Source organism: Macrobrachium rosenbergii, chromosome 18 (genome assembly GCF_040412425.1).
Source record: "Macrobrachium rosenbergii isolate ZJJX-2024 chromosome 18, ASM4041242v1, whole genome shotgun sequence".
Classification (NCBI taxonomy): domain Eukaryota; kingdom Metazoa; phylum Arthropoda; class Malacostraca; order Decapoda; family Palaemonidae; genus Macrobrachium; species Macrobrachium rosenbergii.
The window spans coordinates 2,666,960-2,686,728 of record NC_089758.1 but is presented as its reverse complement, the minus strand read 5'-3'; the positions used below and the strand labels follow the sequence as shown (position 1 = coordinate 2,686,728).

Genomic DNA, 19,769 nt, shown 5'->3' with positions numbered 1-19,769 from the left:
TTCCATTTAATCTCTTCCCGTGCCCTTGATTCCAGCAGAGCTAAAGTTGTTCAAGCGGGATCATTCTTTCTGTGACAATGGTCCACCATAGAGCAGTTAGTAGCGTAACAGAGAGACCATTGGTAAGACCAACTAACTCCTGAACTGGGAACTAATGTGAAAACATTAGGTAATTAAGTTTGACACAGAAAAATTCAAGAATTCTGTCGAAGGTATCTTCTAACTGGGAGTCAAGACTTTAAGAATCTATTTTTTTAAAGAAAGGGAAACCCAGATGAAACAGAGACAGTAGTCTCTGCACTCTACACATTTCGGTATTTCAGTCATTGCTAATTTTCACTGTATGTTTTGAAGTTTCTAGTGTCTTGTAACTATGTTTTAAATAGTATCTCATGTTTTTTTAAATATTTTAATTTACGTTCTACACTATTTTCCCAACGCGTTTGTTTTTCGCTGCTTCATCATTTCTGTTCAATTCAGGTGCTTAAACACAACAGAAACTTTAGTACTAAAGGTTCCCCATACGGAGACAGTGCATCAGTGCACCTGACGTGGTGGTTCTTGGCCACGTAAAATAAGTCTAATCCTTCGGGCTAGCCCTAGGAGAGCTGTTAATCAGCTCAGTGGTCTGGTAAAATAAAGGTACACTTTTTTTTTGACGTGGTGTGCTGGGAGAATTACTAAAGGGTGTTTGCAGCTTCCCTTCAGCCTCTAGCTTCCTTCCTTATTTTCGCTGTCCATCCTCTCTAACTTGACTTTTTGGTGAAACTTCGGGGCTTTCTCCTGGTCCCACCTTAGGATCCTTATGGTTTGCCAATATTATTTTCTGGGCCTCTATGTCTTGCTGTCCAACCGCTCTACCTCTTTCACAATCTTCAGCGTCTGAATGGCCGAAAGTGCTCCTATGCTTTGCTTGGAAGCCTAAATCTCATAAAATCAATCAAATTATATAACCTTTTACATTGAAAAGCATTGCATTCATGGAACAGTTCCTACAACACTTTTTTGTGCTTGGCAAAATAACCCATTCTCCTTTCTTAGGTTTTTTTGACTATAAGGATTTTTATCCAATTCAAGATAAGTTTCTCGACCTTCTAGATAAGCAGCCCCGCACTCGAAAGGCAATTCCCGAATAGGTACTATAACACACAAAAATGGGCTGGAAAAATAAATTCAGATTTCAAAAATAAGCCTTCTGTGTAAGAAATGCATTCTTAGAATAAACGAGTTATAACCTATGAAACGAAAAATTCACTTATCGTAAGATATTGCCACTCAGTATGCCATAAAAATAACTGGCACCAGGGGAGTCGTGTGATACGAATAACTACATAAACAACCGATAATTTTCCAGAGGTATTCACCCAAACAATGGGAAACAGACTCCACCTTATTTTATCTTATCGTCTCCTGACTAGTAAATATTTAAAGTGATCATTGTCTGCATTACTTGTTTATCGTCAGTACGCCCAATCCGCGATACCGAATTTTTCCAACATCCTCATTTTACAACTCTTGAATCGTATTTGTGAATAATTCTGGCGTCAGGACCGTATTTTCCCAGTAGTGGGATTTGTTTAAGTGGCGAACCTTGTCCGAGTTCGCTGGATTTGCGGAGGCATGAATACGGTATTTTTTGCTGAGGAAGATTTGGGGGTCGTGAGTACGAACCAAGTTGAAGAAAACGCAATTAGTCAACTGAGACTTTCTACATTTTATTGAATCTTTATTATCTCATTTTTAGGAAGTGTTGCTTGACCTATAGCACCCAGCCATTCATGTTTATTTTTTCGTCGGATCTGTGCTCTCTTTATCAAATATTGGGAAGTTTTGAAAACCCCAGAGGCCTCGAAAATTCACTGTAGGAAGTGACTGTGTTCAAGACTACATACTTCCTGTGATGTTCGGGAGATTTTCACTGGGATTCAGCAGACACGGTGGCTAAAGTTCACAATGGAACCAGAAACACAGGTTTCCACTGCGGACGTCTTGAACCTCCTCAGAAATGCGATTGACAGAGTTGCTAGTGACGTTGCTCGCGAGTTGTATGCCGATGAGAGAATGGGCAGCGAGTGCGGAGTGGTTCCTCTGAGAGAATACAGTCGCCGTGGCAGCATCCAGCCGAATTTTGAGAACTTTGACCCTTCCCTCCTTGACTCGAACCTCCTCACCATAGAGTTTGACGCCGATCTTGCGTTTGTGATTATAGAGGAAGTGTGCGTCGGATTATACAGTAAATTAAGTGAGAGTTGCGTAGAGGGTCTGCAGTTTCTTAAGTTTTTATCAGGTGACATTGGAGGTAAACAACCGTCGAATAACGAAGACCTGACGAAATGCATAGAAGAATTTCAGATCAGAATAAAAGCTGTATATAAGGGGGTTAGTCAAGTTGTCGATAAAGACCTCAACAAGAATTTGTTAACCGTCGACCAGATGGCAAATAATATTTTAAACAGGCATAGATATAATCCCTGTCAATCTGAACCTACCTCTCGCAAACGGGAAAAGGACGTGCCCGCGTACGTAAGACAAACAAGCTCGCCTCGCCAGGGATCAAGGGGCAAGAAATTGTGGAAAAGGAACTCAAAATTAACAGTGAGCATCATTCAAGAAAAGCCATCGAACCAAGTTTCTGAAGGGAAGGAGCAAGAGGAAAGGAATCTTGACGCGGCTGACCTGAACAAACAGGAGCAACAAACCAAAAGAGTAGCCAAGATAGATAAAGAGGGCACAACAAACAAAAGCTGCAATCTCACACAGGGAAAGAAATTCCCGGAGAGGATATTGCAAGGTTTTAATGAACTTGAAGAATATTACCTTCGAATTCGTAACTTTAACGCTTGCTCGTGGTATAAATTCCCCTCAAAGGAGGCCCGCACAAGTCATGACCACATACCCCTGGAAGAGATATTTACAGATGTGCGCATTCGCAACGGCACCCGTGAGGTGGAAATGAGAGAAATATTCACTCAAGCGAATGAGGACATCAGTAAAGACACATCACCGCAACTTATTCTCATCCAAGGCTTAGCGGGTTCTGGAAAGACGTCGCTATGTTACCATTTCATATTTGAGTGGCTGAGGAGCCGTAGTGAGGTCAACGATTTTTCCGAGTTTGACTTCGTGATTCTCATCGAGGCTTGCAGGGTGAGATCAAGCCGTCTCCGGGAATTCTTGAGAGACGAACTGTTGTTCCATTCCACATCTAACATGGAAAGCGAAGATATCATCCCATGGCTGAAGACTCTCAACATACTGTTCATTTTTGATGGTTACTATGAGACTGAAAATGTATCTTATGACATCATTGAAGATGTTCTGGCTAAGTTCAGTAACCAGCACGTATTCATCACTACTCGGCCTGAGGTCCATCACGATTTTGTTTGCATGACTAGGAGGCATCTCATTGACTACTGCTCTCTTGAATTATGTGGCTTCGATGTGCCAAGATTAGAGGATTTCACCATCAAAGTATTCAGGATCATTGACAGAGAAGGGGCATCGGGTAAGACTCAGAGTGAGGCATTCCTTTCCTATATCAACGGTCGTGGGCGAGTTCTTGACAAGCACTTGAAACTTCCTCTGACTATCTTACTCCTTATTTTCTTGTGGAAAAACGAACCTGATATTTTCAACAGAGACACATCAGCAACCCAGTTGTACGAAGAACTGTACACACTTTATTTCAATATACTTGAAGAACGTACGAGTAAATATTTTCAAGGCATAAGTCAGATCTCCCATATTTTGGGAGATCTTTTGCTCTTCGTTGGTAAAATGGCTTGGGATATGGTAACATCTGGAACCACCGTGATATCAGACACCGTCATGAAATCCATCAGAGAGGAGTGTGAGGGAAGAAGCATCAGAGTGCGAGAACTGATGTCAACCTTGCATTTGTACCAAATAGACAACAACCCCTCTATTTGCAAGCTACCAGTGGCTTTCCAACACTCCACTCAGATGTACTACCTTGCCGCTACGTATTTAGTCGATCGCCTTCAGAGACATGTCTTAGAATTACAGGACATCGATGCCTGTCCAGGCGTCGAACACGTCCTCATGTTTGTCATGGGGCACTTGGCTTCTCAAAATGCTTTGACAAATGCTTTCGTGACTGAAATTTTCCAAATAGTTGATAGTCTCAGTATTGACTCAACGAAATATGATTTTTGGTGGAGTTTTCTCTCGGAAAGCAAGTTCCAGTCGCAGGTTGCTCATCGCATTGCCAAAGAAAAACTTCCTCCGAAGCTGTGGCATTTGAACGAGGTGAATGTAGTTCGAGGTTTGAAGTTGTTGGCAATGACTCCCTTCAAGCTGTGGAGTCTTATCGTAGATATTCCAGATGATAAAGAACCATTTGACATTCCTGAATTCCTGGAATCTTTTATAGAAGCTGGGAAGCAAATCAATAAACGCCAGAAGAGAATTGTCAAAATTGACCTACACCTCCGCCATCACGAGAAAAATAGTAACAAATGTTCTGACGATTTTTTAAGAGCCCTTTCCCCGTGGGCTGACATTCTGGGTTTCACAGGACATCTTGGAAATCAACAGCCTGGCGAGGAAGTCTTTGCTTCGTATTTCAACTTGAGCGTCATTCATGTAAAGGTATCAACGATGGACAGCTTCAACTCTCTTGCTGCGAGCCTGAAAAAGATCCACAAAACGGTGAAGACGTTGCATGTAACATTGGCCCTGCCCAAATTAAGTCCTCCCGAATTAATGACAGTCCTGAAGACGTCAGGCAATTTGGAAATCTCTGTAGGAGAGATGGAAGATCAGCACAGGGAATGGCTGGTAGAAGTAATCAACAAAGTTTGTGGAAGGTAATTTCAAGTTTTGAAAATATTCTTCTCAGAAGTTAAAATATCTCATTAATTGTATGGGTTCTTGTATGCTTGATATATACAGTATATATTTGTAACTAAAGTAAAGCCACCGTTCTGACACAGTTTCCTAGAAATTCGTCACGCGTATGATTTTAGTTGTTTTTCATTTAACTTGTAGAATCAGTCAGCTAACTCACTCCTCTCTTAAAACCGTCAAGCAAATACAATGGCAAGAAAGGTCAGAAATATCAGAAATAACTGACATTCCTCAGTATTATAGAGGACTCAACTGCTTCACGACGTCTTACAACAAAGTTTATAAAAAAAAATACACAGTTCCCAAAATATATGTTACTGTTAAACTATTCCGATAGCATGAATACTTTGCACATTTTTCAGTCTTTCCCAAATTCTATAGCTTATGTATCATTCGTATGACCCAAGGCACAAAAAGTATTCATAAACTATTTTTAGTAGTGAGAGCATTCCGTAACAATTCGTTAAGATTTAGCTTTCAAGATATTGGTGTTGATGAGGTTTACTCGAGCTGATGTTTCAGGCATGGTAACATTGTCAGTGGGAAAACAACACTGGGAGTAAATTATGGTGTGTCTTTCTATTTCAAGCTATTCAATCTCTCTCTCTCTCTCTCTCTCTCTCTCTCTCTCTCTCTCTCTCTCTCTCTCTCTCTCTCTCTCGGTCTACATCCCCCTCTTCTGCAAAATAACATATCGGTCAATGAAATGTGAAACTAAATCCTTCAGCATTTTATCATCTTTCATTTTCAATAACACGATTATGTCTACCATTACAGGAATGGTTGTTGGAGACTAAATCTGCTGCGATCTCGCCTGACATATGATACGGTCGAATGGTTGGTCACCGAGCTGAAAGGCAGAGTGCACGACAAACTGAACATTGAAACGAAGGAGTGAATCCAGCGTTCGAAGCGAAAGCGGTCGCGAGCGTGGCGGTTTACTTACAGAGCTTCTGTTCCGCACGACTCCCGCTCCCTGCTTGATGAATTTGATTTGACCGGTGCTGTACCTCATCCAGCTCTCCTGAAAGTTTTATATATGATTAACGTACTCCATGCAGGATTCCTTTCCCTTGCCAAGGATGTAGGAAATAACCAAAATGTTGAAGCAGATATTCCATTGATAATAATTGTACTATAACACCAATAAAGAATAATTTCATTGTCTTCTTGATTTTCTTCCACATTTGCACGAGACTTCTAACTCATCGTAGTGTCTATAACGACATTCGAGGATCGTCCGCACTTGCTCGGGACTTCCTTGAAGGGTATTTCAGTACTGTGCTTTGCTTCTCACTGCGACCTTGAAATTGCAAAAAAAGGAAAAAGCAAAACCAATAAATAAACGAGTAAAAAATGCCGTGAAATTTCTTCGGCGCAAACGAGTTTTCTGTAAAGCGTATAAAAACTCTCAGCTACGACCGGGCAGCGTATTTACAATCTGTATACCCAGTCGTGAGCATACCAGTCAGTAGCCAATCACCAACCTGATCACGTAGCCAATCAGATTCGAGCAATGACGTCATCCAGCCTATATGCGAATAGCATATCACTTAGCTATATTTTATCGTATATTAGACAAATGTGTGTGAGCAGCAATAACCCATATGAGAAATATTGTTCAAATATTAACCCTCTTGTGTATTTGTGTCCATAAAAGAGACTAAAATTGTGTTAAATTAAATTAAGATATGGAGCGAACAGTGACGTCATCGTCGATCAAAAATGTAAACAACAGATGAGATGCAATTGAGAAAACCATATGAATTAACAGCAAAGAAGGAAAATTTAACAAAGCCTTAAAATATTAATAACTTATATCGACTTTACTAATTTTTTAACATAAAAATGTCTAAACTGCTAGAAAATTCCACATTTCATAGAATACTGTATACAGGTGGAAAGTAGCCCATTATTCTGTTCACAAAGCTTACACGAAACAACATCACCCAAGTTTTTATATTGCACGCACTATTTATAACCAAGTTACATCATTATAATAAGCTTATCTACAGCAACTGACTTAATTAACATTATGGATTCTAAAAAAAAAAAGGGCCCTATTAACTGTGTATATTTTTAGCTCAGTTACTGCTAAATATGTCCGATTTCTTAAAGCTAGCCTTTAAGGAAAACGTGTTCGGTGCTTCAAGAATGCCTGTGTAATAATTATTATTGTTATTCAGAATGAAGCTTTTAACTAATATAGTTACATGAACAGAAGATTTTATGGTTATTTTTCGTTAGACTCAGCCACCCCCTTTATAATTTATATTTTTCTTGGGTAAATCACATCAAAACAAAAATTTCTTCTCAATACATAACCTTCAAAATGCCTAATAGCAGAGAAAATAAGGACTTGTAAGGTAAGACAATACCAGCCCTCCATAACTAATACGGCAAAATTGTAACCAGTAAACACCCCTAGTTTACGTTAGGTTGGTATTTTTAGGTTCTTTACTACCTTATCATTTCTGGCCATTTTTGCATGAAAAATCCAAAATGGTTTTTCATGCAAAATGGCTAGCTGGCACCTTTGGAAATGGCTGGCTGGAGTCTTCCGAAAATTACCGATTTTATTATATTGACGACATAAAACGCCATACTTGAAACAACGTAGCGGGGAAAAAATGTCAATATTGCTTTCACAAAGGAGGAATGAGGACTCTTCTATTTAGTTTTAAGAAGACAATGACGTCACTCTGTGCGTGCATATTTTTTATTTATTATTGGGCTCTTTAATGCATAAAAATACACCAATGAGTTAATTTTGAACAATATTTCTCATATGGGTTATTGCTGCTCACACACAGTTGTCTAATATACGGCAAAATATAGCTAATTAAAATATGCGGTCGATGACGTCATTGCTCGAATCTGATTGGCTACGTGATCTGGTTGGTGATTGGCTACTGGCTGGTATGCTCACGACTGTGTATACAGATTGTAAATACGCGACCGGGCAGCGCTCAGTTGCTCCCCAGATGCCGTCAAATGAAGGTGGCTCGGCAACGCCTCCGGAATTGGTCTCGGCGGTGTCAGACGCACGATGATGGCTAATTTTAACCTTAAATAAAATCAAAACTACTGAGGGTAGAGGGCTGCAATTTGGTTCCAGTTTTAGATCCGTATACGTCTTCTTTACTTTTCTGGATCTCTGTGTCTTGCTGTTCAACCACTCCAACAATGTTCTTTCCACTGTCTTAAGCAATGAATGGCCGAAAGTGCCCCAGTGCTTCGTTTGAAAGCCTAAATTTCCCAAAATCGAAATGACCGTTCATCCAATGTTTCACCAATATAACAAAGTAACGTAGGGCGATGACCAGGTCTTTCTTATTGATTAGTTGCTATCTGTATTAGTTGTTTTATTTCACTTTATCGTTGTTTTTTCTTTATATACATTGTTAATACATAGTACCTTACTACCTGCATAACAAGTTAATGGCTTATATTATTATTATTGTTATTACTGTATCAGAAACAAATCTGGTTTTGTACAGATAATCATTAATCCAAAACTTGACATTACTATAAGGATGCTACAATTCTTGCCTTACTCTCTAGTCTTGAGGGTAAGTTGGGCGGGAGAGGCGAGGCAGACCCAGGATATTTGAAGAGCCAACACTGGCGCTCCTCGTCACTAAGAGAACGCTGCGTCCTCAACTGACCGCAGATTCTATCACATGGTAGAGTTTTTTGCATTCTAAAACGTGAAAAGGTGTCATTTAATTAAAGAATTTCCGTGATGGAAGTCCATACAGGTATCACGATCGAGAGAGCTCTTTCATCACAGTTAACTAGGCTATGAATGTAATGAAATCTTAGATACAACTAGGGCTTGGTAGTCTTCAGAATACTAACAGCTCTTTGTAGGACTTTTATGAAATCTCTGGTCATAACCACTTCTGTTTATCAATTATTTTCGTCAGTGTCGACACTCTCGAATGTTCATATATGGCCACCTTTGAACACCTTATGGACCACCAAAAGGTCATGAACTCTCAGAACGGTGATCACCAAACGGGTGTTCATTTTCTGAATCTCCGCACAATTTCCCGCGATACGACATTCTTTCTCCGACCTCCTTTCAATTTGTGTAGTTTTGTAAAGCTACTCAAAACTTTATATGAAAACATTATTTACATGTTATGGCATTGCATTATGAAAATGTCATTATGTTTTCTTTTAAAGAACTAAAGGATTTTTGGCGATTTTGTGGATGTTTAGACTTGCAGATAGCTGGCTGACTGTTTCATGAAATTTAGGCTGTCATGCCAAGCACTGAGGCACTTTCGGCCTTGCAGTGCTTCAGAAGGTGAAAAGAGAGTGCAGGAAATGAAGCACAAAGATCCTAAGGTGAAATTTGGGGCAAACCCAGCAACTGCACTAAGGAGTTTGAGAGGTTGAACAGCAAGACTGAAGAAAGGGAGCGAAATGGGGGTTAGCTTAGGTTAAAGGCTAAAAACTGGGTGCAGAAAGCCGAAGGGACACTGCAATCACCCTTTCGTAATGCCTACTGTGCACCACGTGATGTGCAATGACGGCACTATCTTATTACGGGGAATCGGGAATATGTAGACAGATATTCTAATCAGCGAAACTCAACCAGATTTACGAAGCTTGCCTAAAAGATGCATCATGTCTGATAAGGGGGAATGAAAATGAAAAAATAAAAATTGATAAATGAAGACATATTGCACACAAAGAAATGAAATAGCACTAAATGTAGAGAGGATTAATGAGGTTGCCTTTGAAATATTTAGGAACAAAGGTACCCAATACAGTTTCTGTGGATTTGGAATTTGAATAAACTGATATTGCATACGAAAGCAAGACTACAATAGTACGATCTGTACTGCTTATGACCATGAAACAGTAAGAATAAGTAAAAAGGATATTGTCATTTCGACAATAAATCTTTAAGAATATTAGGGGCGGGATACAGTGGCAGGACAGTGAAACATGACACCATAAGGCATACTACCGAAGTTAGCCTACATAATTGGACGAAATAATGAAGATGGAGATGGCTCAAATGTGAAATTCTCGCCACCCAGGGAGGTGCCAATGTAGCCTTAAGTCATTTTGCTAGTTGTGAAACACCATTTCCTCTGTGTTCCTCGCCGCCCTCTCCCATTAATCTAATCTCCACTGCATGTGTACAAAGGCAGGTTAGCGTAAAACCTCCGTCGTCTCTGCAGCGCAGTGACTCTGAAGCCAACGGGCGCCTTAAAGGATGGTGCCTTGATAATGAAAGGAGGAATAATAATAAAGACACTGTGTTAAATGAAAATGAAGCAAAAGGGAATACAAAGACTCAGTATGTCAGTAAACGTTGGTTTTTAATGCCTGTATTCCTCTTGCTCACTTCACGTGTGAGCCACGAAGGTTAACAGGGGCGTTTATTACAAATAAAATTTGTGGAAACTAACTGATTTCTATTTTATCAAGAAAATAAAGCCAGCGTGTTTAAAGATGTGCTTTTATGCCATCTTTAACAAATTTCGAAGAACTTAGCAGATAATTACTAATGAAGTGCTGTACAACATTTCTCCAGCGGTGCCATTCTGCTTTCTAGGAGATTGCATGACGTTTCAGCAGTTGCCAGTTTAGGATTTTGATATGACGTTCAACTGCCAAACGGCTCTTTTTTTTCAGGCATGTACAAAATTAGATGAACTAGTAACAAACATTTTGTGAATATAATCTTTGCGTTTTAAATTCCATTGTGTAAACGCAAGAGTCAGTCATTTTGTACAGTCGTTCTTTAAGTGCATTGCTTTTTCGTACAATTTATCTTGGAACAGCAAAAATTTGCTAAACACATCACTAATATTTGTATTACCTTTGGACAACAGTCTTCGGGTGACGCATAGTAACACACAACAAAGGTTTTCATCGATTTGACATGAACAGAGAGAGAGAGAGAGAGAGAGAGAGAGAGAGAGAGAGAGACGCAAAGCAGTTGTCGCCGGATTAGACAAGGCGAGGCCCACAAAAACGCATTCTTTATTTTTTTTTTTCCATAAATGGAAGTTATAAAATACTGTGCCTGCATAGTAATGATTTCAATTGCATAGTAGCATTTTTTCAATTGCAAGTGTTCTCAGTCGAAAGCTATCTCCAGCTTATAAGGAATGATAAACAATTATTCCTGTAATCAGGTGTCAAAATACAACGTCACTTTGCTGAATAGAAGTTTAAATCTGCATAGACTATTTTAAGTAAACACCAAAATTCGAGGTTAATATACTGTACTAGAATCTCCTCAGAATTAAAACCCATTATTTCAGTTACTTCATTTCTCATATCAATTTCCTCATCTTCTTTTAACCAGCCAATCAGTAACTACCATTCCCTTGATTTCATAGGACACTGTCTTTCAAGGAGTATTACAAAGTCTACCCCATCACATGACATTTTGGGGTTAAAGAAATGGACAAAGGTTTACAGACACATACTGTATTAAGCTGGTCTTCATACATGTAAATACTATCACATATCCAAAGTAGTCAGATTATAAAACTGAATAGTAGGTAAAGCACAGCATCTAATAAATTCAGTCGTTTGTGTAACCGAATTCAGAGCACTTCGAATCCTCACAGGGTATACACCACAGCGTCTACAAGTTGAGTTCTAGTTGCCAGTGTAACCGAATTTAGTGCGCTTCGAACCGTCACAGGACGTGCAAAGCGTCTACAAGTTGAGTTCTTGTTGTCTGGGTAACCGAATTCAGAGCGCTTATCATCCTCACAGGATATTCAGTCTTAACGAAAAGCGTTGCTTTCCATTAGTACTAGTGTCGATGTTATGGTCTGCTGCAGCTACGCCAAGAGCCTGTGCATAAGAAAAGCAGTTTGTTTGATTTTGGAATATACTGAAACTTTCCATGACATAACCTACCCTCTTAAAATGAAAGGTTATTATAATACTATATATCGTATGAGTAAACTTTCCCATTAACAATCCCATGCTTTAGTATTATTGTTACTTCAAACTGCCATCAACTTTCACATTAACAATCCCATATATTACTACCCTTGTTCCTTCAAACTCCCAAAAAAGACAACAGGATACAGAGTGCCATCTGACAACAGGATAGTGTGTGCCACCTTTCAAGATATATTTAATAGGGCACCAATCTTACACTGAAACAACCGCATCTAACTTTAGTGCTATATAACTGAAAGGCGCCATGCAATGCAAACGCTACTATCTGGCAACTTTCGTCCTTTAGTATACAGTCTTAAGGGAATTGAAACTGCACAAGCCTACGGGGTGAAAAATTAAGTTGGGGAATTCAGAATAAGAAAGGGGTTACCGAAGCAAGCTTCGGCGCTCGAGGAAAGATGGATGAAGGTAAGGGTCAATGAAAATGTGCAATGCAATCTGAACTCTGTTTCCTAACATGAAAGCTTTGCTTGAAGAGTAAGTGGGGGGTGTTGACTGAAAAAATTTGAATTACAATTTCCACTATTAACCAGCCTATTAGAATACCTGACAAGTCCACGACATCAGTGTCAAAAAAATTCTTTAACATCCCAAGACCTAGGCCTCTCAGAAAATCATTAAGATCCACCTATTACCTGTCTAGTTCCTATTTGCTAGTGGGAATGAAATTCTAAGTTATAAAAGTATGTCTGAGTTACCCTACCCTATTCTCAGCTCCGCTATACATTCAAACTTACATCTCAAGACCAAACAAAGGGCTCAAGTACTGTAATACCCTCTGCTATTAATAACTTGCACAGTCAAATGTCTCCCTAGATCTGACTAAAGCGTTTTTTTTTTTACCCCAGTCTATTCCCAGCATCCTTAAGAGACAGACTTGAGCATTTATTACCTATATCCCAACCCCTCCATCTATATAAGATCAGCACGTTCTTCACCCTATTCTAGCCTATCCTATATTTCAAGTTCCATATCTAACCTCCCATTAAGTCCTAGCTACACGAAAACTACTGTATCAACCTTGCAGTTCTAACCTAAGTTGGTTGGTTTGAAATCCCTGTTGTGCATGGTGACAAAGTCACCAAGCTTGTTTTTGAACTTCCTGTTGTGCATGGTGACCAGGTCACCATGCACAACATGCAAGTCCACCTTTGCCTGGCGGGCGGCACCGCCACCCCGGCAAAGGTGGACTTGGGAAGTGGAGAAAGAATAACTTACTTTAGACGCAAAGCTTTATCAAAATTTAAAACTTACTTTAGATGCAAAACTTTTAAGACGCAAAACTTACTTTCAAGACGAAAACTTACTTTCAAGACGCAAAACTTACTTTCAAGACGCAAAACTTACTTTCAAGACGCAAAACTTACTTTCAAGACGCAAAACTTACTTTCAAGACGCAAAACTTACTTTCAAGACGCAAAACTTACTTTCAAGACGCAAAACTTACTTTCAAGACGCAAAAACTTTTGCAGCTGAAATAATTACTCAACAGCTTTAAAACTGTCAGTTCAAAAAACTTCAAAATTCCAAAATAGATACTTAGCTAAACTTTACAATTCTAAAAAACAAAACTAGCTGAAATTACAAGATCAAACCATATAAGGCAAAAGCTTAAATATAAACAAGTTTAAATCCACAAATCTATATTATATATATATATATATATATATATATATATATATATATATATATATATATATATATATATATATATATATATATATATATATTTACTCAACACTTTCAAAAATTAACTTCCACACACACAAACTAACAAACTTCCACACACACATTAAACTAACAAACTTCCACACACACATTAAACTAACAAACTTCCACACACACATTAAACTAACAAACTTCCACACACACATTAAACTAACAAACTTCCACACACACATTAAACTAACAAACTTCCACACACACATTAAACTAACAAACTTCCACACACACATTAAACTAACAAACTTCCACACACACATTAAACTAACAAACTTCCACACACACATTAAACTAACAAACTTCCACACACACATTAAACTAACAAACACATTAAACTAACCTTTGATGCTAAAATATAACTAAACTACTAAAAAATTAAATACTTTAAAACAAAAAGTTCTGAAGCTGAAACAAATAGTAAAATTCTTGAAATGTTCAAAGCTGGAAAAGTTAAATCTTAACCTTGCACTTTTAAAAAAAATTAAATTTTCAAAATTCAGAAAATTAAGGTTTTGAATCCGAAAAAATAAAACAAATGCATTAAAACAATGCCTGAACTTAAAAAAATGATAACTTACAAGTTTTGATTCCGAAAAAAACAAAGCTAAAAAATGTTTGGGGGTTTTGCTCAGTCACTCAACTAAAAAAAAACAAGAAATACTTACTCACCCACTAATCCTGTTGTAGTCATAAGGTATCGGTACATCTAAGACAATTCAATAACTCACTGTGGCACGCTTATTTAACGACACACCCTGACCTGAAAAAAATATATATATTAAAGCCAAAATGTTCTAGCAAGTGGAAAGAACCAAAGGCTGACTATTGGTTACAATCAACTGGGCCATCTGATAAAGTTTTAAAATACTAGGACAAGGAGCAACAAGTAAGGCTTTATAAATACTGATAAGCGTTATTACTAATTTATTGCCACTCAAGCCTACAATAAGTTTAAATCAACTTAATATACCCCATATTAGGAAGGCCATGGTAGTCGAGTTAGGCCTCTAATCCTCAAGAAACTTTAAACCCTATTGCATCGCAAGACTTGCTCTATTGCAGTATAAAGTTTAAATGAAAATATCCGTAGCACAGCATAAGATTGCTAGTATAAAACCAAAGTGCATAGAATTACCACTCAAAGCAATCTAGTTCAGCTATGTAACAAATAAGCTTTGAAATTAAGTCTTAAATACCATGTTGAATGCCAGTCTACAACAATACCTAACATAATGCACATTTTGAACAGTTATTGTAGGAATTCACAAAAAAAAATCGAAAATACCATGATTTGAAGACAAAACTCTCAAGTGGAAAACTTTCATACGACAACTGTATGTCATAGCTCAAGTACCACAATCGAAATATTTGAGAAATAAACGCAAAACTGGCAACAGTATCCACTCGTCAACCCAACAGACCTTGAAGCACGCCTTCACGCCTGAAGTCTTGCAAAGTCTATTCACAATAAGACATATCTGAGAAACTACTCAAGCTTCTCTGGACCTCAAATGAATGGCGCAGTGTAATAAGGTGCCAAGCGCCGTTTTTAAAAAAATGATAAAAACGCAAAAAGTTTGCCAACTACGAAAACGCTTATAAAAGAAAACCAGCCAAACGATTTCTATGAATCATAATTCATTTTAAAGGAAATTTATTCGCCTATTACATATGCAAAAATCATTATAGTATGTTTTGTCATTTAGCGGCCACAACCACAAAAAGTGAGGTAATGTAAGATTGTAAAGTGTTAATGAACACAATGAAAATGTTTTCATACGGCAATTAAGCATGTTTTTGTGAAAACAACCTAAAATATTTATCCTAATAATGCTCTAAAATTATTATTATAACATATCTGAGTAAAATTTCAAAAATATTATAAAACAAAAACATCCTCCTACATCCAAACCTCCACTGGTTGCCGCTTGCCGCCTTTTTATGACGAGTCTTAAGTGAGAACTCGCTATGGGCGAAATTTCCCTTTGTTTTGCATGGATTTTCGAACCTTTTTGCCAGTAACATAAGGGGACAAAAGTGTGTGTAAGGATAGTGCTGTACTTTAGGTGCTCGCTCAAATAAAAACCAGTTCGGTACCCAGTGGCGCTTGCCACCTTGTTACGCCGCGCCCCTCAAATGAATATTGTAAACAGAAGGCATGCAAGTGAAGCAAATAGGTGATTTGAATCTAGAACAAATTGTAAGTCAGGCTAGAGAGCATTTGTACACTGCGCACAAAGACTAAAAATATCGCCTGAGGTGAAGATTGTACAAGAAAGCAAATTTAAAAAAGAACTACTCTCCCATTCTGCAGGAGCTACGATACTGACGAGAAAACACTGAAACATTTTATAAAATATAAGAAGCACCTTACTTTGCAAACGTCAGAGAGGGAATCATCCCTGTGGAGGGCTGAACATAAAACGAAACAACGTGAAACCAACGATCCTTCAGTACAGCACGGCCGAGATCCCGGACGCAAGAGAACGCGAAAATCGAGTTAGTATCCACGAAACCTGTCTTACCAAGCTGGAGACTCAACAACACTGAAACAAGGTGTTCTTGAGGATAACAGCCAATTGACGACCGCTGCAACTGCCTGTTTGTGGGACGCCACTTTATCGCCCTTTCGCCACCGAAGAAGTTTAAGGCGATGATCAGAAAATCGACAAAATTATTATTATTATTATTATTACTGAGAGTTGCCGGGCACTCTTCCTTTTTAGCGAACTACCCCAGTTATGTATCAGTAGTTAGCCCACCTGAAATTATTATTATTATTATTATTTTGGAAACTTGTCATTTGCTCTTCCTTTTTTAGCAAACTACCTGAATTATGTATCAGTGTTTGGTTTTTATCTGGTATTATTATTATTATTATTATTATTATTATTATTATTATTATTATTATTATTATTATTATAGTTGTTGCTGTTGTTTTCAGCAGTGCTTGGGCATAAGAGTTCATGAATATTACTTTTTACTAGCGTACTTAACTTAGTATACTGTATTGTGCTCATCTTTTCGTTCATCGTATATGGCCCCGAGCTGAAACAAAGGATATTATTATCATTATATTATTAGTTAATACAACATGGCGGCACAATGACATGGTCATATACAAAAATAGTGTAGAACACTTTTGTTAAGGTGATTCAACGGTGAGCGTATCAACTCGCACCGATGAATACAAGGTGATTTTTATCATTAAATTAGTACTAATAATAAAGGTGCACATGCGTAGGTTCGTAATCTGCTACGGTAAAAGGCTACCTTCAGCGATTTGCCATATGGATTCAAGGCTTGCAGTGATAAATGTATCCCAAAATTTTGGGGAAGTTGAGAAGGTGCGAGGACAAAGTGGCATTAAATAAATCATTTATATCTGTCGTAAATGACAATAATTAGCAGCTAATTCGAACAGTGGTCAATGAATTTACTGAAACCAGATCATATTGTTCGATCATCGTCTGATTTTCGAATCCTGTTTCGATAGTATTAGGTGGAGCTATGAAAACTATTATCATCAGGAATATATATATATATATATATATATATATATATATATATATATATATATATATATATATATATATATAATATATATATATATATATATATATGTGTGTGTGTGTGTGTAGGTGGAGCTCTGAAAAATGTGATCATGTGGATTATATATATATATATTATATATATATATATATATATATATATATATATATATATATATATATATATATATAATTAGATAGATAGATATTAAGCCACCAATATAGTTTAATATCCAGTTCACTACGCCTCGGGAATAACAACTTACATCCAAGAGGAATTATGATTAATAAATGTTTCAATGTTTCGTCACCAGTTCTCAAGAGTTGACATCGACTCTTGCAGCATTGCAAGAACTGATAGACAACACCGGAATAAAATGCAAAAGCAACACATGTCGGTATCTAACAATAACAAAGGCTGTATGTTTAACAACCAAGCCGACGCTGAACGTCCAGATGGAAGGAGTTAAAGCAAGGCCTCCCCACCAACTGTCAGAGGGGAAGAACACAAGGTCAAGGTCACTCCATAACAATCCCCAACCAAATACTTCAGAAGAAATCAATACATTTATTAGACCCATAAGAACAAGAAACAATGTCAAACTAATGTAATAATGTGGTTTCACAATGGAATTGCATTATGTAAATATAATGTACATAATTAACCACCCCGTATGTGACTAGGCAAGGCATTGTAAATATAAATAATAACTCCAAATCCCTCCCCAATCACATTCCCATTATACGCATACACACAAATATGTATAACACATTTCCCTACCTTTGTAATCTGCAATATGTTCATATACTAAAAGGTCCTTCTGTAAATTCATTTCTACGAACTTTTTTTTTATGTCCCTTTGTATTTGCTTATACGAAATTTTCAATACTTTACCCTTCACTTGGTTTTACTGAACTACACAGAAATTGCATGACTTCCTGTTCGCCACCTTTTGTTTACTGCCGTATCTGTGATAAACAGCAATTTGTCTTTTCTAACTGGGCTGTTGTAGCAGTTCGGACATAAACAATGAACCAATAATATCTTCGGCTTGGGAAACAGCAAATTGCTGTAATTCATAACTCAATCGCATTATACAAAAGGTGGTGATACGAATTTGCGGGTTTATATTTCAGTTCAATACAAGTTGTTTCCAGAGCCTGTACAGTACATGAATTTTTAAGTGAAACGAATTATAGTTGTGATGGTTCATAGTCATTTTCATTTTTATTTTACCCAGTTTCATTACTTTCTCGCTTTTTTCATTACACACACACACACACACACACACACACACACACACATATATATATATATATATATATATATATATATATATATATATATATATATATATAGAAATAATCAACACACAATCACGTGTGGAACAGAAATAAATTTCTGACTCACATCAGGATCGAACCCAGGTCTTTCAGTTGAAAGGCAAGGGCACTGCCCACTAGCCCATACAAGTCATTAAAGAGGTTGGAACCTGGGGGCAACTGCACCCAAGGAATTACCTGGGCAAGCTAACTGCTTGCGTACCAGCGTGTTTTCCCAAACTCCCCGACTCAGCAATGACCCAATTGACAGCATTTCATTCAAATTATCCCTTCTGAGTGAATTAGATAGAAATAATCAACACACAATCACGTATGGAACAGAAATCAATTTCTGACTCACATCAGAATCGAACCCAGGTCTTTCAGTTGAAAGGCAAGTGTGCAGTTGCCCTCAGGTTCCAACTTCTTTAATGACTTGTATGGCCAAATTCTCTCTCTCTCTCTCTCACACACACACAGATAAGATTGCTAAAACTCTCTCTAGAAAATCGACTTTTCTTCCCTCTCACTGGGTTGGCTCTCAGAGGCCACTCTTGTCCTAGTTATCAGTTCGTTCGTTGGTATTATCTGTCATCACTGGGAGCATTGTTATCATATTCGAGTTGCCCGCCCCGAATCCACTTTCATTCCATTGCTGCATTATCTATATTTAACGTCCCAGAAGGCCCGTGATTGATTGATTGATTTATGGATTTTAGGCACACATGCCAAGCACTGGGGCAACTAAGGCCATTCAACGCTGAAACGGAAACTGACAGTAAAAGTTTGAAAGGTGTAACAGGAGGAAAACCTCAAAGCAGTTGCACTATGAATCAATTGTCAGGAGAGGGTGGACAATAAGATGGAAGAAAGAGAATATGAAGAGAGGCACAGTAAAAGGAATGAAAGCAGTTGCAGCTAGGGGCCGAAGGGAAGCTGAAAAGACCCTCAAGTAATGCCTACATTGCGCCGCATGAGGTGCACTGACGGCACTAACCCCCTACGGAAAGAAGACCCGTGAAACCCATCAGAAATCTACTTCCCCAAGTTCAAGAGCAAACTCATTTCTGGATAACTAGTTTTTAACCCTAATCATAGTTAGTGTCATTGAGACTTTTCTGTCTGGTTTACTTGTCCTTATTTTTCCCCCTCTACGAAAATTAAACTCATCGAGGATAAGTAAAGTTTGCAAATTCACCAGATTTGTGATGACCATATGAAAAAAATGTAAATTCATGATAAAGACTAATTAGTAGCCAAGTAAGTAAGTTTCGGAAGTTCTCAGATCTCACGACTTACGACAGAATTAAGATTTTGTAAAAAATCAGGCAGTAAAGTACTGAATATGACATT

General features: G+C 37.9%; 2 protein-coding genes across 5 annotated transcripts in view; one reads left to right on the top strand and one right to left on the bottom strand.

Moving 5' to 3' along the window:
* Positions 1-1,534: 1,534 nt before the first annotated feature.
* Positions 1,535-6,036, top strand: LOC136848031 (uncharacterized). The gene is made up of 2 exons (XM_067120072.1): positions 1,535-4,829; positions 5,647-6,036. Exons 1-2 carry the CDS (start codon positions 1,954-1,956, stop codon positions 5,765-5,767), a joined length of 2,997 nt encoding a protein of 998 aa, XP_066976173.1. The 5' UTR covers positions 1,535-1,953; the 3' UTR covers positions 5,768-6,036.
* A 5,277-nt stretch (positions 6,037-11,313) lies between these two features.
* BBS8 (tetratricopeptide repeat protein 8) overlaps positions 11,314-19,769 on the bottom strand; it is a 132,738-nt gene continuing 124,282 nt past the window's right edge. The window contains exons 11-13 of one of the 4 annotated variants that reach the window (XR_010855910.1): positions 15,917-16,590; positions 14,208-14,302; positions 11,314-11,706 (exon numbers count right to left, since the gene is read on the bottom strand). The gene's annotated coding sequence lies outside the window, so the exon portion shown is untranslated. The remainder of the gene's footprint in view (positions 11,707-14,207; positions 14,303-15,916; positions 16,591-19,769) is intronic. The other 3 variants (XR_010855909.1, XR_010855912.1, XR_010855911.1) reach the window with 3 other exon arrangements.